Source organism: Diabrotica virgifera, chromosome 5, assembly GCF_917563875.1.
Source record: "Diabrotica virgifera virgifera chromosome 5, PGI_DIABVI_V3a".
In the NCBI taxonomy this organism is placed as follows: domain Eukaryota; kingdom Metazoa; phylum Arthropoda; class Insecta; order Coleoptera; family Chrysomelidae; genus Diabrotica; species Diabrotica virgifera.
This window is the reverse complement of record NC_065447.1, coordinates 2,209,494-2,234,371: the sequence shown is the minus strand read 5'-3', so window position 1 is coordinate 2,234,371 and position 24,878 is coordinate 2,209,494. Positions and strand designations below refer to the sequence as shown.

General features: G+C 32.8%; 1 protein-coding gene across 5 annotated transcripts in view; it reads right to left on the bottom strand.

Annotated features, from left to right (window-relative positions):
- LOC114333597 (protein sickie) overlaps positions 1-24,878 on the bottom strand; it is an 823,608-nt gene that overhangs the window by 137,704 nt on the left and 661,026 nt on the right. For all 5 annotated transcript variants that reach the window (XM_050651212.1, XM_050651214.1, XM_050651215.1 and 2 more), the window contains 2 exons: positions 17,489-17,691; positions 15,448-15,599 (listed from right to left, as the gene is read on the bottom strand). In XM_050651212.1, the coding sequence (XP_050507169.1) occupies positions 15,448-15,599; positions 17,489-17,691 (355 nt within the window). The remainder of the gene's footprint in view (positions 1-15,447; positions 15,600-17,488; positions 17,692-24,878) is intronic.

Genomic DNA, 24,878 nt, shown 5'->3' with positions numbered 1-24,878 from the left:
TTAATTTTTAAAAATTTAATAAACTTTTTTTTGGACACCCTGTATAAATAATTATGTAAATAAATTGAAGAATCTCAGATGCAGAATCCACCAATTTAATAAGAATTAAAAATGGTAAATAGTATTTTAAAACTGAGATTTTTCGTGTTGAAAGTTCTTACTGGTACATCCTTAATCTGCGACTTTTTCAATTAATAAGACAGCAGACGACGAATATAGAAAACGAAAGGGAAACGATCACATTTCGCTTTCATTCGTCTAGGAAAAACGGACAGCAGAGGAACTTTCAGTACTCAAATCCGAGTAAAGGAAATAAAAATAATGAATGATGGTTTTGCTTGTTTTCGATTCAGAGGGTTGCACACCAGCTAGACAGGCTGTTTCTACCATTTCAGGCGTCCTCAGTAGCTTTCGTTAGTGTGCCTACCTCTGGACCGAAAAACAGCCCTTTAAAATGATGGTAGATGGTAGTAGGTTTAACTTTTCTAGCGTTATCTTATAATTTTACAACAGTAGGTACAGGGTATTTAACGTAAGCAGGCCACTCAAATAACAAAAAAAGCAATCGAACGTCAAAAAGAAAGGGGAGCACAATCGAATTTAAAAAAAAAATGCTCCGTATTAGACTGTCGTATAAGAACACATTTTATGAAAAGAATACTGATGACGTCGTTTCTGTAGTACCCAAAAATGACATTTAAAAAACCGTATATGTAGAAACAGAAATAAAATTATTCCTATGACAGTTCAACAGTTTCCAGTATAATAGATCTTCCCCCATATTTGTTTCTAATTGGAACTTAAAAGCTAAAAATAATGAAATTTTTTTGAGTGATACTGGATTCTTCGGAAAATGATTTTCTTTAATTTTTCTATTTTCAGTTATTCTCTATTATGAACAGTTTCCGAGATATCGAGCTTTGTCACACTATACAGCCACCCTTGTATATGCAGAATGTTTACTAAGTATGTGTACAAACTTTATAGGTTAAACGTTCATATGAACTGAAAATAAATTTTTTTTTAATAAGAAATCAGTGTTCACGTTCGATACATCATTTCAATAGAAATTTTACATCTGGTTAAAATTGAAGGTTTTTTTTATTTTTTTCTCCACATAAAAAACACAGTTTTGCTGTTGCCTTGTATATACAGTTGAGTTCGCGAGTCTTTACTCGTGCGTCATCATTTAAAGCAAACGAAATAAGTCGATGATAAGTTGGAAATTGAAATTTACTAAACGCAACAGCAAGTCACTTACTGTCACTTGCTGTTGCGTTTAGTAAATTTCAATTTGCGTTTAATCATCGACTTATTTAGTATGCTTTAAATGATTACGCACGGGTAAAGACTCGCGGACTCAACTGTAAGTATGTATAATTAAATAAAGCGCGTATTTCCTCCAAATAAAATAAAAAGTAACCAATAACTTTTTCTTTTTTCTTCTTTTTTTTTTCACTTTTTTTTTCTTTTATATCATGCTATTGAATGTATAAAAAGCAGGTTGTGTCTCAATTCAACTTAAAATTGAAATTTGAAAATAAACCTTTATATTTGAAACATACTTTTTAATGAAATAATTAGGTGAATGTATAATGTTAAAATTGGTATCCGTTTGAAACTACATTCTACATTCTTTTAAAATTTTAAAGCAAAAAATATAGTTTCATTCTTCACATCTTTATTTATTTCAATGTACATTTTATTCGAAATTGTTAGGTTCAAATTATTACTACCAAAAAAACAAGACCAGCAAGACTCTTGCAACAAGACCAAGACCAAGAATAAGACCGGCTAGTGCAAGACCAAGACCGATACCAAGCTTGCAAGAACAAGACCAAGACCAAGACTAGCCTGGTCTTGTTCTTGTTTTGCTCATCACTAATCATGTATAACAGATTATTGACAAGTATTTAATATGACTTTTCTTTTGATTATCCACGTTCTTCCTCTTGAAGAACAGTATTTCGCCATCTTTACTACATTTTTTATCTGTATGAAGTATGAAATATGGATTAATGAAAGGATATTTTGCAAGAAAACTTTGGTAAGATAAACACATTAAAAATGTTGACCAGTGATTGAAATTTATGTGATTTTGAGCACATTGATCCCTGTTATATTTACTTTTTATCGACCAATTGCAATAGATAACACAGGCCTACAGTGTTTTTGGTGTCAAAGTGTTTAGAGCTGATTTTAGGTATATTTGGGGTGCTGATTCCGAATATGGCTTTAGTTTTGCCCTATCAGCTCTAGTTTTCAAGATAACGTAGGTCATTCCAGCATTTATGCATTAAAATACGAATGTGCTGATATGGATATACTAAATTGAAATAAAAATCACACAATTAGAAAAAAGTATATTTTAAGGCATTTAACTACAAAAAACCCTTTGTAAAATAAAACAGATATACAATTAGTTTTGAGAAAAAAATTAACTAAATAGAGAAAAAACTTTACTTGACGTAACGAAAGCTTCGCTTGCGTGATTTCCTGGAATGAACTTTTAAACAGTCTCCCTTCAAACTCCAGCAAACATCTGGCATCATATGGGTGTTCCATCTTCCTTGGTAGCGGCCCTCCATGTTTTTATGTCTTAGTGAAATCTCTCACCTTGCTTCTCACTTGTGTCATCTAAGTTTTTAGGGAAACAGTCCAGGTGGCTGTGAAGGTAGTGGACTTTGATGCTCATATTACATCCAAGTGATTGGAAGTTTTTCAGCAAACGGTTTACCAGCTCAGCATAGTTTTCACTTTTGTGATTTCCCAGAAAATTTTTCATAATGTCCACAAATGAAAGCCAAGCTTTTTTCTCTACCTCGTTCATTGACCCCACAAAAGCCGGATCATTTGTAAGAAGTCTGACCTGTGGTCCATCAAAGATTCCAGCTTTAAGTTTTTCCGTACTTATCTGGGACAGCTTCCTTCCTATGTAGGCGAAGCATGGTCATAACAATGTATATTCCTTTCAATAGCATATTCTTCTTTATCTCAAATATTAAAACTACTAATTTCGGAATGTGTCATATCCATAAAACTAGAGCTGATACAAAAAAACGAAAGCCATATTTCGATTTATCGCCCCTAATATGCTAAAAATCAGCTTACAGATTCACGGCACCAAAACAAATTTTTTTTTCTGTAGACCTGTGTAATATAACACAATTTGCGATTGGGAATAAAGTACGATATTTACGATCCCTATCTTATATATTTACATATAGAAAAGTCGCCGTAATCCTATCGACATAAAAGTAACCGTGTCGTCGACCAATCCCATTTCTGTAAATCCATCAATAAAGCTATCACACAAAAATGCACCATAAAAATAATCTGATAAATAACAATCGTAGAAAAGATGTGATTCTCTGACCTAAATCCCATCTCGTATTTGCATTATTTTACATACGCCCTCTATTTACTAACCTTAAAAAGGATAATAGAGTCGGATAATCCGCCCACAATTCAATAATCGACATCGATATGTTTAACAATGCCATTTCCTTGGCCATTATCCTAACTATCGTAGTAACAACAGAATCATTTGTTGTTCTGTGTGTAACGACCGTTTTGTTCATTAGCTATTCCCATCGAGTATGAATGCGGTTGCTGTTCTTCTTTTTGGTGCAGTCTTTTGCAACTTTTGGGGGAAACTTGGGTAAAAAAAATTGTACATAAAATCTTATAAAGTCTAAAATGCTTATAAATCCAATATCAGGTACCACTGTGACAAATTGTATCAGTAAACTGAATAGGACACTTATAAGTGATACGAATTAATATTGTTGCAAACGATTTTTGCAGACTACTGTGTGACGATAATATAATTTTATCGTCTAGAAGTCTAGAGTACGCCAATGAATTAAGTAAAATGTGTTTTTGTACCGTCTTGGACGATATAAAAGTCGGATCGAAAAGCCTAGTTGATTATTATTCTTGGAGCGTTGATCGAAGAATAACAAACAACAGCGAGGTATAAGAGGTGAGTTTATGTAGGTAGTATGTAGTTCCCGACCATTTTCCAATGTTGTTTTGGCGAGCTGAGCGAATCCGACAGTTTTCCTCTTACCTATCCTTTTACCTATCCTTATACGAGCGGTGATCGTATATCCCTAATATGTCTTTTCATCTGGCGAGCTTAGCGAGATTCCCTTTCTCCCCTTTCCTTATACATTCATGTCGTATTAATAAAAGCAATTCCTATTTCACGCGATCGTCACGAATCATTTATTTACAAAATATCGTCACATCGACCCGAACCGAAACTTCGATGCGTAGATTATAAATATATTTTATTAACAAAATTAACGAGTAATTAACGATAATTATCTTATCTTTTGTATGTTTTGATTCCAAATAAAAATGTCTTAAAAAGCGAACTCTTTTCTTCGACTGATTTAGTTACCTGGAGCAACAACGCAACGACCTCGTTACAACTGTATGGAAGAAATGTGAACTATGATGGACGAATTTTGAATTTTATTATACAAGAACAAAAATATAAAGCAAAAATGGGAAAATTTGAAAAATTCCTAATAATAGCAGCTGAGGAAACATGTGGCAAAACAAAAATACCAAATATAATCATGAGTAGAATTAAATGATAGAAAGAGGAGATACAAGCAAAAATAAAGAGGAAAAAAGAAAAATGAAAGAGATACGTAATCACAAAAAGACACAGGGATTATTAAACTACGAAGAAACACGAAAGGAAGTCAAAATAAAAGTCAAAGAATCCAAAGGGAGGTCATGGGAGGAATTTGGGTAGAAAAGGGAAAGAAACAACAGGGAAAATCAAAAATATTCTATGGTATTCTACAACACACATATAATAACAGAATATGATGGAGAGAGGGCTAACATACAGGGATACGGAAATCTTATATGAAGACAGAGACATAAATGAAGAGTAAGATATAAAACTCATAAAAACATAAAAATCAGAGAAGGCAATAGAGATAGTTAAACTAGATAAAGTAGCTGGGAAGGATAACATCACCCTAGGAATGATAAAATACATAGGAAGGGAAGGAACAGACTGTCTATAGGAATTAATCAACGATATAATGAACAAAGCGATAATACCATAGAACTGGAAAACAGACAGTATACTACCAATATATAAGAAGAGAGACGAGAGTCTGTACCTAAAAGTAGAAAAAATTAGGACTATTTTTTTAGGATGTGTTTTAATAATTCGAACACTAAACCCTGTTTTAATAACGAAGAAGGCAGATTTGAACAAATAATCATCGAGAAAACACCAGCACAAATTAAAATCAGAATCGAAGGGGTAAATAAAAGAATATCAGAGAAGATTACTGAAAATGAATTATTAGAAAACGATAACGTCGATTAAAGATGGTAAAACCCAAAAATATTATAATTAACGCAGCAACACAAGCACTTGGAGAGAAGAAAGTAACACAATATCAATAAAGAAAATTTCGTGGTTTAGACAGGAAGTGAAGACAAGATGTGAAGAAACGAAGAAAGCCTTTTTATAATGAAGAACACAACAAACACAACAGGCATACAACATACAACCACGATAAACGAATCCGAAATGAAATGAATACTTTAGTCAGACAAATAAAAAGGCACTGTGGAAAAGCTTCCCAAAACAGATGGAACACAACTTTTGGGGAATATGGAGAATGATCAGAGGACAAAGAAACTATGGGCCTACTACTTTAGATTTCGAGCTAAAGGAAGTATTAAGAAAGGTAAAAAATAGAAAATCACCAGGAGAGAAACATCACCTAAAGTATGGAGGACCAGATTTGACCAAACAACTATTAAAACTAATGCAAAAAACATTAGAACAAAACAGAATACCACAGGACTGGAGATCAAACAACCTAATATCTCTCTTTAAAAGGAAAGGACAATTGGACCCGGAGAACTACAGAGGAATCAATTTATTAAATATGTAGGTGCAAGCAGAAGAACAAGGTTTTAGGTCAGAAATATTTCGACGTCGAAGGTCTTCAACGCTATATTTGTAATGCGAGAGCTCTAGGAATAATTAAAACGATCCAAAATATTTACCAGAACAGTATAATAAGAGTAAAAGTAGAAGAAGAACTAACTGGCCCAACTGAATCTGATAATGAAAACAGGTGAATTCTCTGAGCTCCCAACCACGGACGACATAATAAAATACATAGTAAGAAAGGAAAAAGGATACCAAATTGGACACAATACACAATACCAATCTCTTTAACAGCTTGTTTACATGGGCGGTTTGCCAACGTTTGACGCCGCGGTTTACCTGAAAAACCCAACCGCCGCGGTTCGTACACATGAGAGCGATTGACTGGCGGTCTCATTCCTCCCCTAGTAAACTTACAACCGCCGCGATTTGACGACGGAAAGGTTGCATGTGTACGATTTTGAGCAGTTGCATTGGTTTCTATGTTAAACTTGAACCGCGGCGGTTGGGTTTTTCAGGTAAACCGCGGCGTCAAACGTTGGCAAACCGCCCATGTAAACAAAGCGTTAGTGAAGATAATTTACAATGTGCTGCACCAACCGCCAGAAAGTTTAAGATGTTCATTTCCCCAAAAAAAGACAAAACAGCTAATCCGATACGATGTACTAGTAGTACTTTTTTCAGTAAATTGGAACTGGAAGGCCAGATAATAGAACAAGTGATGGAGTTTAAATATTTAGTTATTTATTATTTAGTTACGGAAAGCGTGAATCACAAGTGGAAGATCAAACAAATAGAGCAAAAGAGCCTCAGGATGCCTCAACGAAACGATATGGAGAAAGAAAAATATCGGGAAAGAATTAAAAGCAGAATGTATAAAACAGTCATCAGATCAATAATGACACACGCAATAGAAACACGATCTGACACAGCAGTGGCGACGCGTGACTTTTTCTAAAGTGTTACCAAAACCAGATGCAAAAAATCTTATCTTATTTAAAAAAAAATGAAGATATGGCTAAATGTATATATAGCTTCAATAATATCATTGTGTACATCACTTTCGAAACTCTCCAAAAAACAGTTGATTCCCTGTAATTGTCTCGATTGTCAGAGTCATCGCCCTCAAAATGACCACGAAACGCTAATTCTTGTTTGGCCAAAAAACAAACGGTATCTATTATAAGAGTGCTAAGGATATACCTATCTATTTTTTAACAAACTCATTATGTTTAGCAATATTTGCTTTAAACTCTTGGTTAAGAGAACTTTTGATTCTTGTTTTGCCAAACTGAATCAAATTGGGTATACATCTTACATGTAGGTAACGGAGAAATTTCATGTCTCCTTTTTAAAACTCTAAAACTATTTAAATCGTGAACCTGGTCCACCCAGTTTTCTGTAGAAACCAGAAGACATGGCCAACAATACAGTCTATTTTTCTTGCAACCACATAACCAAGGATTTTCACTGTACCAACTAAAATGAAAATATCGAACTATTTTTTTATTCCTTTTTTAAATTGTTTAAAATAGGTCTTTCATTTTCAATAATCTCATTTTTTTCTTCAAAATTATACAAGGAGAATTACTTTTCAAGTAGTTGATCGATTAAGAAGCAACACTCATCCATGGTTAACTGCACGCACACTTTTTATAGGTACTGTCACCAATTTTAAATCTGGTAACAGCGCTACCGATATACACAGCGCGCTTACGCCGTCGCTCCTTCAAAATTTTCAGACACTAGCCGGTCCTGAGCGATAGCGAGGATATAACCATTGTAACCACAAATGAGACTGGTAACAGAGTATAATAAAGTGCAACTGAGTCACATGAACTCGCCAATATTTTCGTGTGTATACGAGTAGTTGGCTATTTACTGAATTAGGTACATACTATTAACACATAATATAATGGAATATTACAAAAAAATATTCCAAGAGACTAGAATCTCATCCAAACGAGTTAGCCAGCAACCTCACTGATGACCACAATGATGTACGACGCCTGAAGAGATTCAAAGTAGTGGACCTAGCAAGAAGATTCGAATAATCTGTGATAACTAAACTTATTTTAATTTGTTTTAATTTAATTGATGTAAAGAGGGTGATCACTGGATCTCCCTCTACAGGTCAAATTTTCAATTTTTGTCAATTAATTTACCTATTGTTCTTAGTTGAGGACAGACTGTAAATATTACAACATTAAAAAAAATATAAAATAATATATTTCTATTGGTAAAAATATTGGTAAATGGAATTATTCATCGTCATAAAATATTTCTTTGCAAGATTTTTAACTGTTACCAATGGTAACAGTGGTTACATGGACGCTTCGCTAGTGTGACACAGAGAGAACAAAAAGAATGCTAGAAACAGCAGAGATGAAAACCCTTAGAAAAATCGATGATAAGATACTACGGGACACTATTAGTCCGTTCTTTAACGGTAAAATATTGCAAAACCTCTAAATTTTAAAGAACCGCTTGGATTGACATGAAATTTGGCATACACATAGCTAACAAGTCAAAGAAAAAAAGTGATATTGTGCCGATATGTGCTTTTGCCCTGGGGGTGGTTTTCACCCCCTATGGGGGGTGAAAAAATATTCGTCCAAAGAAAGTCAGGAAATGGATAAACTGGCTAATTTTAAGTAACTTTTGTTCTATAGAGTTTTTTCACTAAGTTAATACTTTTCGAGTTATTTGGCAGTGAATATGTTCATTTTTTCAACAAAATAACCATGATTTTAGACGATTTTTCGCAAATAACTAAAATAGTAAGTATTTTGTCGGAAAAACGTTCTTAGCAAATATATAGCCGGTAAAAAATTTTAAAAAATGATGTATATATCACGTCTCTACACCTAGTAGAAGCAGAGTTATAGCTAATGAAAAATAGGTTCATATTCGTCAAATTCCAAATGGAATACTTTAACGTGAAATAACCAAAAATGAAGCACATTTCGGGGAAAACTCATTACAACTTATTTAAAGTGTTTAAAGGAAGCTTCATTTTTGTTTTATAAAAAAAAATTCTAGCATCAAAATTAAACAAGTTACGCTCAAAATAAAGTTAGTCCCTTTTGCCTTTTGGTTTTGGTAAAAAAATCGAGAATCACCCCCTAATTAGTATCTTAAATGAACTTAATCGTTACGACTACACAAGTTTCTTGACTTGTGTATATATTGTTTATATGATCTGTAAGTTTCATCGGTTCAAAGTCCTTATTATTGAAAGGGCTGTAGTTAAAAGGGGTTGAACGAGTCACTGATCACGAATGTATGCAAATTTAGAAACACCAAATCTTAATCAATTTTTGTCTAACAGAAAAACAAGAAAATACATGATATTCAGAAAAGCAAATCTGATTATTTTTGTTTTTCGAGATTTTTGGTATCTCTAACAATTTTTAAGTTATTTTGAAAAAAAGCATATTTTTCAAAATTTAAATTTTTAAAAATTTTACTTTGAAACCAATTTTTTTCAAAAATATGCACTTGGAATCGATGAAACTTACAGATCATATAAACACAACATAAGTAAAATAATTTATGGAGCAGTAACGATTAATTTCATTTAAGTTGCTAATTAGGGGGTGGTCTTCCCGATTTTTTTTTTGCAAAAACAAAAGAGACCAACTTTATTTTAAGCGTAACTTGCTTAAATTTAATGTTAGAAACTTTTTGTAAAAACAAAAATAAAGCTTTTTTTAAACACTTTAAAAAGGTTATAATGGGTTTTCCCCAAAAAGTTCTTAATTTTTTGGATATTTCTCGTCGAAATATTCTATTTGAAATTTGGTGAATATGAATCTATATTTCATTGGCTATAACTCTGGTTCGACGAGATCCGGGGACCTAACGCGTACACCATTTTTTTACTTTTTTATAGGCTATATTTTTGCTAAGAACGTTTTTTTCGACAAAATATTTACTTTTTGAGTTATTTGCGAAAAACCGTCTAAAAATGTGGTTATTTTGTTGAAAAATGAACATATTCACTCGCAAATAACTCGAAAAGTGTTGACTTGGCGAAAAAGCTCTATAGAACAAAAGTTGCTTAAAATTAGTCAGTTTACCCATTTCCGGATTTATTTTGGACATATATTTTTTCACCCCCAAGAGGGGGTGAAAGTCACCCCCAGGGCAAAAGCACACATCGGCACAATATCACTTTTTTTCTTTGACATGTAAGCTATACGTATGCCAAATTTCATGTCAATCCAAGCTGTTCTTTAAAATTTAGAGCAAAAACCGTGAAAGAATGGACTATATAAGTACTGATATACGATGAAGATGCAAAGTGGAGAACGTCAAGGATTGGGTAGTAAAGGCAGCGAGAGACGCTTCCCCAACAGTAAGACGATCGGGAGGAAAATCACGAAAATGATCCCACAACAAGAAGTTTGTTTTTTTCACTTGTCGACTATTATCACAGTGTCGTCTATTTATTGCACGTAAGCTTTTAGTACTTGCTGCGCTGCAATAAAAATTATATTATGTTATCAAGACAAGGCCTTCCTGTAAGGAATCCACTTAAGGACAAGCATACAATTCCTCAAAATTATCTAACAAACAAGTTCATCAAAAGCTAAATGAGACATAGATGGAAAGCAATTATTTAAAGAATTCTTGAAGAATTTTGCTATGATCAACATCCACCAATTGCCCTTCCTCTGCAGTACCGAGAATCAATTAAGCCTCCGACTAGTAAACTCTTAAATCAACCGATAAGTCTACGTATGGTTTACAACCTGAAACGGCACATCTTCCTGTTAACTTTTCCGATGCGTGCGTTAGAAAAAGACGGAAAAAAGACTAAGCAAGCCGCCTTACCAGCAGTTATCCGCGACTGCTTTTTGCTCTCTGATTGGAATTTTTCAGAAGGTACTATTGTGGTGGTACCCGGTGTTTTCTGCTACCGGTACTTGCCTTAAACGAACTGTCAACTCGTTGGATTCATTCACGAGAACGGAAGATGCGAGAAGAGAGAGGAAGGTAGTCATGAAGGTGCACAGGGTTGTCGCCAAGAGGTGACGACATTTTTTATTTACATTTTCTTTTATTTTACTAATCGAAATTTAGCATTTAAAATATGAAACTGATTGACCAGGTCAAATAATGCTACGTAAATAGTCCGCTCATCATCATCTAGATATATTGTCCACTCCTGAACATAGGCCTCCCCTAAGTTTCTTCATGTCTCCCTATTTTGAGCTACCATCATCCTTAAATAGCTACTTGCAACAGAGTTAAATATGTGATTGGCCCCGGAACCTGTCCGAAAGGATCTCCCCGGCAAAAATGCCATTCGATAGTATTATTATTATTATTACTTTGAGGAAATTGTTGGCGGGTACCAAAGTGGAGTCAGACCCGTACGGTCAACGGTACGGGTAGATTTTCGTAGGGCAGATCTTTGAAAAAACTATATCGACACCATTCACCTGATCGTAGATTTCAAAGCAGCATAATATGATAGAGTTGTACGAGGAATGGTATATGAAGCATTGCAACATTTCGAAATTACTGTCCAATCACTGTAACCTACCAAATCGTCATTAGATGAAGAAGAGTGAAGAGTAGAAATAATACTTTTTTGTTGTTCTTTGTAGCATTCTCATTGAACAGAAAAATAAAACATGTTTTAAGAGCAAATTAAGAGAAGAATCCTATTTAGTCTATGAATTTAATGATTCTCTTGTTAAAATTTTAATTGTAATTTCAATATTATATGCTGGTTGTTTTCTGTATAATTATTGTGTATATATTTCTTTGTTTTATGTATCAAGTTAATTACGTAACTTTGTTACTGCAGCGGCCATTTAGTTAATCCTAAAATACCTTCTATATGAATAAGTCGAATTCTGCATTCAAATTTAGTCAAAACATGTCTATAAATATTTTCCGCACCCATGTTATTGAAAATTACGATCTTGTACTTTGAAACGAGTAGTAATATATATATAAATATTTATTGTTTTTTCTCCATCGTAAGTTGCTGGTACATAATTCGAAACGATCTAAGTACGTCATTTTAGATAAATAAGGTATTTATTGATTAAAACTCGAATTGGGATTAATTCTAATTCAATTAGACACACTTTGTGTCTTGTTTATCTTATTTATTTTTTAGTATAATGCATTTTTCGTTCAATACACTTGACAAAACGCCTTTCCAAGTTTTTCATCTCTTTAGAAAGTAGGGATAAAACGAAAAGTGATTTTATTCGTCGCTCCTCAAAATAATGCAAAAAGATCTTCTGTGCTATTTTTTTTATAATTAGAAATAGTATCTAGTAACACGGAGCCACATCTGGCGAATACGGCGTTTGGTTAATCCATTTGTATCCCAACTGGTATAAATATGTATGTTCAACGCAAGTTTTTGTCTTTTTTCCAAGAAAAATCATAGTTTTTTTCATAAATCGCCATTAAAACTGCTCAATGGAAATTCCAATGGGAAACATAGCTTTCACTAACAACTGGTAATACGTTATCTTTTTTTGAAAGAGCTATCAGATAATAAAGCTTCAGGAAAAACATTGTACCACCGAAATCTGCAGTTCATGATAATTTAAAGGGCGCGGTGAGTGCAACCAATAATTACCGTTCTTAAAAAAGAAATAAGTGCATACTGAAACGGTGACTTGTATAATTGGTTTTGTGCTTTTGTGCGGGTCATGTCACCAATTCAACACTGCAGGGTAATTGGAATAAATCATTTCAAGTGAATCAGTGAGATCATATTTAATTTCAATCTGATTCAAACATGGCCGACTGTCATAACACGACAATTACAATTACCTTCTTAATAACAGCCATTGGAATCAATTATTTGTCAACGTAGATTGAACTTCTGTGGTTTAAATCATTTTAATGGCCGATAAAGAAATGTACGGTTTGTTTCGGTTAGAGCAGTGTTTCCCAAACTTCCTTAGTGTGGGGCTCCCTTTTGACAAAAAAATTAGTTGGCGTCCTCATTGTCTCATCATGTCCAGTTCATTCGTCATTTAATAACATTACAAAAATCAAGGCACAAATCTAATACGCCGTCTAAATTTGGTAGGTACAGCTGTTTAACCCTCGTAAGGCGGTGCGGGGTGCAGGTGCACCCCAGACCTCGTTTTTCTCACCTATATTTTCTGATATTTTTTTTTATATTTGTCCATTTTTTTATTCGCATTAAATTCACTTCTAAACGCATTCCACTTTTTGCGTTTACGTGCTTTTCTGGAAAAATGACTTTAGGGTGCAATGATGAAAATTTCATATCCTGAATTAGACGTTTCTGTTGTTCCACCTGGTGCTAACAGAGCCATGGAACAAGGTCGATGTTACTTATGTCAGAGAAAGAAAGACCGAAAGTCCCGGCATAACTGTATTGTGTGTAAAAACTTTGTGTTGCTCACTGTGTAAAAAATTTCATGTGTTTGTCTTGCAACGGTAATAATTTTTTTTAAAGAAGAAATGAGTATTTATATAAATTATGTTTCATAGTAATAATAAACAAGTCCTAATCATCTTTCAAATCAATTTCCCCCACGTTCACATATAAAAAAATGGATATACAGATGGAAGCGAATGAATCAAAAAGCAAAATGTTAAGAAAGCCTAAGGCTACAGTCGTGTTTTAATTTCAATGTTTTATATACGCTAGAATATTCCACAGGGTGTTCCAAACTTTGAGGAAAAAACACACTATCATTGTTACACCCGGTATACAATGACACTTATCTGTTCAGCAACAATATTATTACATCGATATTTTTTAAGAATAAAGCTATAATATACTAAAAAATCACTCAAATCGGACAACAGGTTTAGGAAATACGAGACATCAAAAGTGTCCCATTTTTAAGGTAGTGCGTTAATTTTGATGCTTAGTGTACTTCAGAATTCAAATAGCAAACATCTAGATAAAAAATAGAAGTCTGTAGAATTCTTTGAAAAAAAGCTAAGGACTCTTCACAATTAACAAGCAATTTCTTTATCATCAACCGCTACAAATGAAAAAGCATTACAAGCTAGCTATAGAGTTGCACATCGCATTGCAAAAACTAGTAAGCGAGATACACTTACTGAAGCTTTGATTCTACCTGCAGCTATTGCAATTATGTTATCGCCATCGTCATAGGTATATGAAACGTTGGAAAGGGTTTGGTAGATTCAACGCATATTCTTAGTATTTTCGCGCTTAATCGGCTCACATGTGACAAAAAATGACGATTATGCACCAAAAACGTCACAGATCGTAGATTATGTCTCGAGTATGAAACGTTGGAAAATATTTGGCATATTCTACGCATACTCGTAGTATTTTCAAGCATAATCCGCGCATATGCGTCATAAAAAGTCGATTGTGCGCCAAAAGCATGGAATATGCATAAAAACAAGCTTTTGGCGCATAATCTGAGATTTTTCTTCGCACTTGTTGTTGTAAGGATTTGTATTGTTGGGAGGATTTAATAATAAGTATCTCAATATTCATGAGTTTTTCTCTCGCATGAAGTGACAATTTAGGAATATATTAAGACGACATCAGATAGTAATTCTAGATCAAAAGCATTATATGCGACAGCAACTTTAGCATAAGGACATTAGCATAATTAGAAGTAAATACTTGATGCTAGTATTTTCGTGTATTAGTATAAATCTCAGTGATTGAATATATACCGACAAAATGGACTAAGATTATCCCAATTATCTGTTAATTATTTCGTTAATTATTTAACCAGAAGAAGATCACACAGAAATGTGTGTTAGTATTTATTTAAAAAGGATACGAGAGAACCTATTCACTGAGATTAAATTTATTGGATTCTCCGTATCTACTTAAATGTTGCTTTCTCTTCTTGTCAATTCTTGCATTCTAGTCTTAATTGTATTTGCAATTTAATACGGAAAATAGATTGTGAATAAAACAAAAAACGCTAGGCTATAAATAAAAATTTAAATACGGCTAAATCGAACTGAAGAAAATGTCTTCTTAAATGGATCGTATATGAATTAAATAAAGGCTACAAAATTAACTTGAATAGAAACGATCTCACCACGTTTTTCACTGAATTGTCTTTCGATTGTAAAGAATATACAAAACAAAATAGTAACATAAAATATGCAGTCCTCCGAGCCCATCACCGTCAGATATTTTTATGGACCATCTAGAAATAACGCTTTCAAAACATCCCATATTCAAACACTTCTTATATTGGTGGAGGAGATACATAGATGATATACTAGTATGTTTTACAGGAACTAACAGGCAACTTGACCAATTTTTATCACACATTAATTCACTCCACAATAATATTGAATTTACAATAGGGAAGTAGAATCCAAAAATTAAATAGTTAAAACCTAAATATAGGAATAATTCGTAATAAGTGTATCAAATCTTACAAATTAAATTAAAATTTGTTATTTTATGAACAGCAGCAATATCAATGAGGAGCATATTGTAGTTTTCGAAAAATTATTGAAATTTTAAACAAAACTGTACTCACATTGGTGCTGAGTTGTGACGTTAACGTATGCACTTTTTCTTGAGCCTCTGTCAACTCTCTCCTCAATTTTCTTATCTCGTGCGCTTGCTTTTCTTCCGCTGAAGAATATAAGCTAGAAGCTGTCGAGACCAAACTTATGGAAGATCCATGCACTGAAAAAAAAAAACGGACCCATTTTAATAGGCTGTTCAATAGGTTTTCGGTTCAATGAGAAAAACACAATTTGAACGTTTGAAATACACCTAATTATTCAGTATAGTCTCCCTGAACATTAATACAATTCTACTAACTAACGAGATTCCAATTCATTAATTTCATCCCTGAAAGAGCAGCGAAAATACGCTTCAACAACTGGTATAACGTCATCATTTGATGTAAATCGCTTTCCATGCATGAATTTGTTTAGTTAAAAGTAGCCAGGGGCAAAATCTGTTGAATAGGGTGGATGCTCCAACAATTCGAACTTTAATTCATAAATTTTAGCCATTGTCAAAATGCTCAATATGAGATGGTGCATTGTCCTGAAGAAAAATGATTTTTTTCTTCTACGCACCGGTTTTTTTATGAGCTGGTCTAAAGATTACAATAATACACAGAATTTATTGTTTTACCAGTTTGCAACTTATCCACAAACAAAATTCCTTTCGCATCCCAAGTCGATTTCTGAGAACCAGGTTCACACCACTCTTTAGCCTGATTTGATTCAGGATCACGGTTATAGATCCAAGTCTCATCCATATTGATGAATAGACGCACACAATTTCTTTTGTTATTTCTAACACGCTCTAAATGTTGCTGAGAAAATAGCATTAAAATGTGTTTTTGTTCCATTGTTAACGATGCAACACTCATTGTGAACACGGCTTTCTGACATCCAATATTTCAGTCAAAATGTTGCTTACACTGCCCAATGAGATGCCTATGGCTTCTATTAAATCTCTTTCAGTCACTCAACGATTTTCCAATACGAAATGCTGTATTTTTTTACGATTCTTGCTAAAATTTTGTAGCTAAGATTGCTATTTGGTTTCGGATGTGTAGTATTGAACCCACATTTCATTAATTATGCCATATCAAAGCAAAAAAGTCATTTTTTCTATTGCTAAAAGGTGCCAAGCAGAGAAATTGAATTGCAAATGCGTTTCTAATCGCGAATGAGCACAGGCAGCACCCATTTTGGGCAGAGGTCTTTTATCTTCAATTTCTGCAGCACGATGTGACCAATATCCATTTGATATTTCCCATTTGTTGATGATTACTCGCGTGGTTAAAGTTTTTGGACATCCTTAACGTGAATCGTCTTGGACAGGCTCTTTAACAAATTATTCGTCTATTCTTGACAGAAGTCTATCGAGGATTCAAGTTATTTGAACTGGCGATAGAGCAAAGATACCAGCCTACGTAAGACTAGTTGCAGAGCAAAGATAAGACGTTTTTCCGGGTTTAAGTAAGGCAGCAACTTGGCTTTCCCAATATTCTGGGTAATTGCATATCCATTTGGTCGTCAATACTAGATACTTCGTTATTTTTCTTGATGCGGATAACGGATCCAATCTCAGCGTCGTTAAAAGACACGCTTACTTGTTTTTGCCTTTCCTTCCAAATGTTTTTTTAGTTTTAAGAATTTGGGAAGTTTTAAGAATTTAAAATTTAAAATTTAAAACACACAGTTTTAAGAATTTAGGAAGTACTTGGTTTACCTTTGGAAAACTGCTAGTTCCGACAGTGGAGCCTTGGCTAAGATGTCTCAATAGTTTTCCTACATAGCATGTGTACTATTCTATGCCATATTCTTTCACTTCTACTTTTTTGTACATATTGCAACGATTGCCTACAGCAAACTGTTGCCTGGAATGTCTTATAATTTTATATGACGTCCATTAACAAGTATACCAACCCAAAAAGAAAAATAATCTGCTCATTGTTGCGATATTTGTACGAGGGTGAGAACCTATCAAACTTTTTAGTGTAGTAGAACATACCATGCAAATTATTAAATAAATAAATAAGTAGTCTAAGACTAATAATAATATATAATTACCGTCGTCGTTCTTTGGCATGCTGTGTCTGGGAGTACTAGAGTGAGTGGGAGACAACGGAAAGGTTCTAGCACTACCAGGAGCCGGGCTCGTAGGCTGCGACCAATGGCTAAGGCTCCCGATCGGTAAGCAGTAGTAAGGCTCGGTCTCAGGCTCCGTATTTCTGTGCAACATCGAAGGGTACAATTTTTCGGATTTTGTCGATCTGTAAATAAACGCAAGCATAAGGATACTTTGAAGCTTAACAAGAATGCGCTGCGTTAAGGCTTGATCAGTGTTTTCAAGAGCGTATTAGTTTGCAAAAGTGTCATTGTTAAAAAAAAATAAATAAAAAAAACTTAAAAATCAGTAACTTTATATCGTTAGCAGACAATAATTGTTTATTATAAGAGACATTTGTGGAAACAAATACAGGATTAGACAAATAAATAATCTCCATTATATCGCTGGAATGAAAATATCTCTGATAAGGTCAGTTATCAGTATAAATCTACAGTCAAAAGGAAGACCATGCTTATCTCCTTTGATGACTTTTGTTTTCCTATGAGATACACGGTAGAGTGTGCAGTATAATTTGTAAATGTCTTTCTTTAACACTTCTGGTTCAACGTAAAATCTTGGAATGATATATGTTGGGTATGATTCTCCTCAAATTGCCGAGGATACGTTGATACGTGCATTATACTCTCTAGTAGTAGTACATTTACATTATTATATTCTGGTATGTTTGTTTGTTTACATTTGTTGTGCAGTGCAGACTGTGAATCCTGTCCGTTCAGTGAATCCATGTAGTTTCTCCTTGTGTCTTGTATCTATTTCAAAAAGCTGTCACTGATGTTGTACGTTCTTCTTCTTAAAATGTCCTCTCCTCAATGGATGTTGGCTACTACAATTTCAAACTCTTCTCTGTCTTCAGCTGTTCTTATTAGCTATTCAAAATTTAGCCCTGTCCATTGTCGGATGTTTCTTAGCCACGATCTACTAGTTCTTGTTAGTCCTCTCTTTCCCTCGATCTTTCCTTTCACTATAAGTTGAGCATATTGGTACTTATCATTTCTCATTATGTGTCCTAGGTATAATGTTTCTCTAACTTTCGCTGTGTTGCAAAGTTCTCTTTCCTTGCCTATTATATGCAGCACTTTTTCATATGCAAAGCCCATGAAATTTTGAGGATTATCCTGTAGATCCACATTTCAAAGGCCTCCAATTTGTTGACGGTTGATGTTTTAAGGGTCCATGTCTCAACTGCATAGAGAAGAGTCGACCAGACTTTTGATAAACGTAGTGGAATTTCGAGTTTTATTCGAGAATCACAAATATGCGAGCGGCAGCAATCCTTAAAATTACGTTATAGGCCAATCAAGTTAGGTTTTTTCTAGACATAACGGAAAAGACGAAGTTTGACAGTTGAAATGTGTAGTATGAGATATTACAAAAAGACTACCATCTTGGGATTCATCAATTTTTTAGTGGAACATTTTTTAAATAAACAATCAAAACGTCAAACTTAGTTTTTTGCTCATAACTTAAAAACTTGTTTATTTAGAAATTTGACGTCCACAGATAACTTTTTCAGAAAAAAAAGATACATCGAATGCAATACGCTAAATGAAAATCGGTTAATAAACAAAAAAGTTATTGCAAAACGGAAGACAAAATCACTGTTTTTGAATATTGTTAATAACAATTTTATTGTTTATTAGAATATGTTTTAATATAACTAAAATTGAGGGCATTATGGTGTTTGAATGGTGTGCAAAAAATGGTCCAGATCTGTTAAATAGTTTTCGCAAAATTGAATTTGTTTATAAAATTTTTTGAAAAACGAGCTAACTTCTGAGGCTGGTCCAGTTCATATGGCTGAATGTATCTCAATAATCCGGGGCTCATTTCCTTCGTTAAGATGTATACTAACATCGTATGAAAAATAAAGTAAAAAAAAATTACATATACGTACACAAAATTATTTGTTAATAAATAGCAGTTTTTAAGCTTATAAACAATTACAATAATTTCGTAGAAATTAGATCAAATTAAATGGCAATAAAAAATACGGAAAGCTGGATAAAATACACAACTTGTAAAAAAAAATTTAGGTCGTACGACCCTTGGGGTCTGAGATAGCCCCTTTTTTTGAAAAAATCACTGTTACGTTAATTAACAACACTAAGATCTGAAATTAACCAATATTTTATAAGAAAAGTCAAAGTTTTTAACAAAGTTTTTAGCAAGAAAAAATGTTAAAAATTGTTTAAACAGTAGTGTTATAAACAAAAAGTATTTTGCGTTCCGACTAAAGTAAAAAATAGCGGGCGTAATCGACTGACTGAATAGTGGGCGCAGTTGGCGACCGGCAGCAACTCCTAAAATTACGTTATACCGACCACAAAAATCAACTTTAAAGTTAATTACAAATTTTCGTCATTCCTTATGTTTTCGAGGTTTCCGAATCCGAATATGGAGTTTATTTTTTTCTAGAATTAGTGAAACATGTTCAAAAATCAAATTTTATGCTAAAATGCGATAAATCAATTTTGATGATTTTTCAATTTTAACTCACTGTATTTTTGGTCGCTGTAAATATTTCCTTTTGAAAATTTTACTGTGATATCTTTGAAGCATTTAGATAACAATGAGATTTGTCCAAAATGATTAAACACATTAAAAGAGAAGTTGTTAATTTTTAAACATTTTGTCATCAGATTTCGTTAGTTTCATGCTTACTTAAAAAAGTTGAGTGACAAACTTTTTAGTTTATAATTTTAACTAACACAGGAATAAAATATAATTCATGAAGAAGTTTTCCAAAAAAATTTAATTTAAAATATGCAATAGGAAAAATGTTATGTGACTTTATAGACGAGCGGCACACTGGCACACCCCAAAAAAAAAGCCTATTTCTCGAGATACTGATACTAATTTTGGTAATAGGTACTTTATATTTTTGATGGTGCTGAAAACGAAAATTAGGGTTGTTTTGAATTTTACGTGGGGGAACATTATCAAAATCGCAACTTTACCCTAAAAATAAAAATCACGTTTTTTGCGTTTAACTTGCTACAACTCAGTTCCATTGTAATATTTTTTTCTGAAATTTTTATAGTATATATTTCTCACCATTCTGAAGACAATGGGACGTGCTTCAATATTTCTGTCTTGCTATAAAGAAAGTTATAAATTGTTTGAAGTAAAAGGTGCAGATTCTTGAACTGCAAAGTTTAATCGCAAAAGTTGAGTGACAAAATTTGAAATTTAGCTGTTCAATTAATTTTATGTTAAATAGAGTACAGAGAACAAAATGTTTTATAGAAAAAAGGTGGTGTAACTTTTAATTTTAAGAAAAACGTGATTTCATTTTTTTTTATTTTTAGGGTAAAATTTCGATTTTGACAATGTTTCCCCATCTAAAATTCAAAATAAAACTCATTTTCGTTTTCAGCACCATCAAAAACATAAAGTAAGACCAAAATTAGCCATTCACCACAGTGTGGTTGATATCTCGAGAAATGAGCGTTTTTTTTGGGGAGTACCACTCGTCTATAAGGTCGCGTAACTTTTTTTTCTGTTGCATATTTTGACTTGAAATTTTCCAGAAAACTTCTTCAGGACCTATGTTTTAATGCTGCGTTGATTAAAATTATAAACTAAACAGTTTGTCACCCAACTTTTATAAGTTAACAGAAAACTAATGAAAAAATTGTTTAAACAATTTTCAGGCCGCGGAAGCTCTTGGTACCCTTTGGATTTGTTATAAGGAACTTTTTTTTGAGTAAGTTTGTGCAAAAAATAAGAATCGGAATAATTTACCTAACGGGGTCGACGATACAGCCTGGACTACACACGGATTCAAAATAGAGAATAAAAAATGTCCTATACCTACCAATCGGGTTCTATTGTACCAAGTTTACTATTTTTTTTATCTATGGTACCACATTAAAATAATAATGTTTATCTTATTTTCATTGCAAAATTATCCAAAACAAAGCAGCTAATGGGATGTATAAACCTTTTTTAAGTGGCCTTTTTATTGTCATTTTTTAAATTTATTTATTTAAAATATAATTTTACTAAATAAATGTGCAAGATAATAATATTCATAAAATGCAAGTTTCTACCAAAATATATAAATATAATATTAAGCTTCAAATCCGGTATACTGTCAATGTTAAAAATGGGCTGCACCGGTCTAGCGCTAGCGAATAGTAGTCCGCGAATTTATTCTCATTCGGCTACGCCCATTATTTTTTTTTTACTTTAGTCGCAACGCAAAATATTTTTGTTTATAACACTACCGTTTTAACAATTTTTAACATTTTTTCTTGCTAAAAACTTTGTTAAAAACTTTGACTTTTGTTATAAAATATTGGTTAATTTCAGATCTTAGTGTTGTTAATTAACGTAACAGTGATTTTTTTAAAAAAAGGGGCATTTTTTCAAAACAACCTTAATTTTCGTTTTCAGCACCATCAAAAATATAAAGTATTACCAAAATTAGTATCACTATCTCGAGAAATAAGCTTTTTTTGGGGTGTGCCAGTGTGCCGCTCGTCTATAAAGTCACATAACATTTTTCCTATTGCATATTTTAAATTAAATTTTTTTGGAAAACTTCTTCATGAATTATATTTTATTTCTATGTTAGTTAAAATTATAAACTTAAAAGTTTGTCACTCAACTTTTTTAAGTAAGCATGAAACTAACGAAATCTGATGACAAAATGTTTAAAAATTAACAACTTCTCTTTTAATGTGTTTAATCATTTTGGACAAATCTCATTGTTATCTAAATGCTTCAAAGATATCACAGTAAAATTTTCAAAAGGAAATATTTACAGCGACCAAAAACACAGTGAGTTGAAATTGAAAAATCATCAAAATTGATTTATCGCATTTTGGCCTAAAATTTGAAATTTGAACATGTTCCACTAATTCTAGAAAAAAATAAACTCCATATTCGGATTCGGAGACCTCGAAAACACAAGTAATGACGAAAATTTGTTATTCACTTCAAAGTTGATTTTTGTGGTCGGTATAACGTAATTTTAGGAGTTGCGGTCGTCAACCGCGTGCACTATTCAGTCAGTCGACTACGCCCGCTATTTTTTTACTTTAGTCGGAACGCAAAATACTTTTTGTTTATAACACTACTGTTTAAACAATTTTTAACATTTTTTCTTGCTAAAAACTTTGTTAAAAACTTTGACTTTTCTTATAAAATATTGGTTAATTTCAGATCTTAGTGTTGTTAATTAACGTAACAGTGATTTTTTCAAAAAAAAGGGGCTATCTCAGACCCCAAGGGTCGTACGACCTAAAATTTTTTTTTACAAGTTGTGTATTTTAACCAGCTTTCCGTATTTTTTATTGCCATTTAATTTGATCTAATTTCTACGAAATTATTGTAATTGTTTATAAGCTTAAAAACTGCTATTTATTAACAAATAATTTTGTGTACGTATATGTAATTTTTTTTTACTTTTTTTTTCATACGCTGTTAGTATACATCTTAACGAAGGAAATGAGCCCCGGATTATTGAGATACATTCAGCCATATTAACTGGACCAGCCTCAGAAATTAGCTCGTTTTTCAAAAAATTTTATAAACAAATTCAATTTTGCGAAAACTATTTAACAGATGTGTACCATTTTTTGCACACCATTCAAACACCATAATGCCCTCAATTTTAGTTATATTAAAACATATTCTAATAAACAATAAAATTGTTATTAACAATATTCAAAAACAGTGATTTTGTCTTCCGTTTTGAAATAACTTTTTTGTTTATTAACCGATTTTCATTTAGCGTATCTCATTCGATGTATCTTTTTATTCTAAAAAAGTTACCTGTGAACGTCAAATCTCTAAATAAACAAGTTTTTAAGTTATGAGCACAAAACTAAGTTTGACGTTTTGATTGTTTATTTAAAAATTGTTCCACTAAAAAATTGATGAATCCCAAGATGGTAGCCCTTTTGTAATATCTCATACTACACATTTCAACTGTCAAACCTCGTCTTTTCAATTATGTCGAAAAACGGCTTATTTTTTACTAACTTGATTGGTCTATTATACCGACCACAAAAATCAACTTTAAGGTGAATGATCAGTTTTAGTCATTCTTTATGTTTTCGAGGTCGCTGAATCTGAACATGAAGTTTATTTTTTTCTAGAATTGGTGGAACATGTTCAAAAATTAAATGTTATGCAAGAACGCAAAAAATTAATTTTGATGATTTTTCAATTTTACCTCGCTGTATCTTTGGTCGCTGTAAATATTTCTTTTTGAAAATTTTACTGTGTCATCCTTGAAGTATGTATAGTATTTTTACTACAAAAACGTTATTACGTAGGTCAAAATTTTTGACGTAAGAGAACTGTCAAAACATTAGAATGTGACTTTTCATTATTGCCGTGTTTATAATAAACATAGCAATAATGAAAAGTCACATTCTAATGTTTTGACAGTTCTCTTACGTCAAAAATTTTGACCTGCGTAATAACGTTTTTGTAGTAAAAATACTATATTTAGATAACAATGTGATTTGTCCAAAATGTCTAAACAAATTAAAAGGAGTTGTGTAACAAGAATTATACTTGGCAACCCTGCCGACTAAGTGACGTAGGTTCTCCCAACGGCTGACAGCTGACATGGCGGAGACTGCTTCAAGAGTGCCTGATTGTACTCCAAGCCATTGAACTATTAGTTTTAATAATGTAGTTTGTTTCTATTTCTTTCGGTGATTATACCGCTCACAGTAAAGTTTGTGCTTATTATTATTCAACCCCGATGTGCAAGGTGCTTCCCATTATTTACAGCTGAAGTTCGAGTACGAGCAAAACCCCTATAATATATCCTAACTCTCACACCCTAAACCCTCATCCCCTTATATTGGCGTCCCAACTTTGTGGCTAGGAATTATAGACATTGTTTCGTAAGTGTTAAAGTGCTTTTAATACCAGAATTTCGCTGTAAGTAGTATTTTAAAATCAATAACCCTACTTTTTCATATCGTGGCGTGGCATGTATTTTGCGCCGATTTTCATGTTTCACCGGTATATATCGATTTTGCATGCACGATCTGAGTACGGGGAATCGATTTCGTATTTCGATTATTCGAATTGATGTTCGCTTACTTGTCGTTCTGCGCGGTGTTGCCTATGTCTAACACTGTTTCGTAGCTCTTCAAACTTTTTCAACATTTTGTTGCCAAATTTAAAATTTTACCGAATTTGCTCGGATTTTAAATTAAAATATAATTATATAACTTTTTTCAATAAAATAACTTTATTGCATATAATTATATACCTTTTTCAATAAAATAACTTTATTGCATATAATTGTATAACTTTTCAATAAAATAACTTTATTGCATATAATTATATAACTTTTCA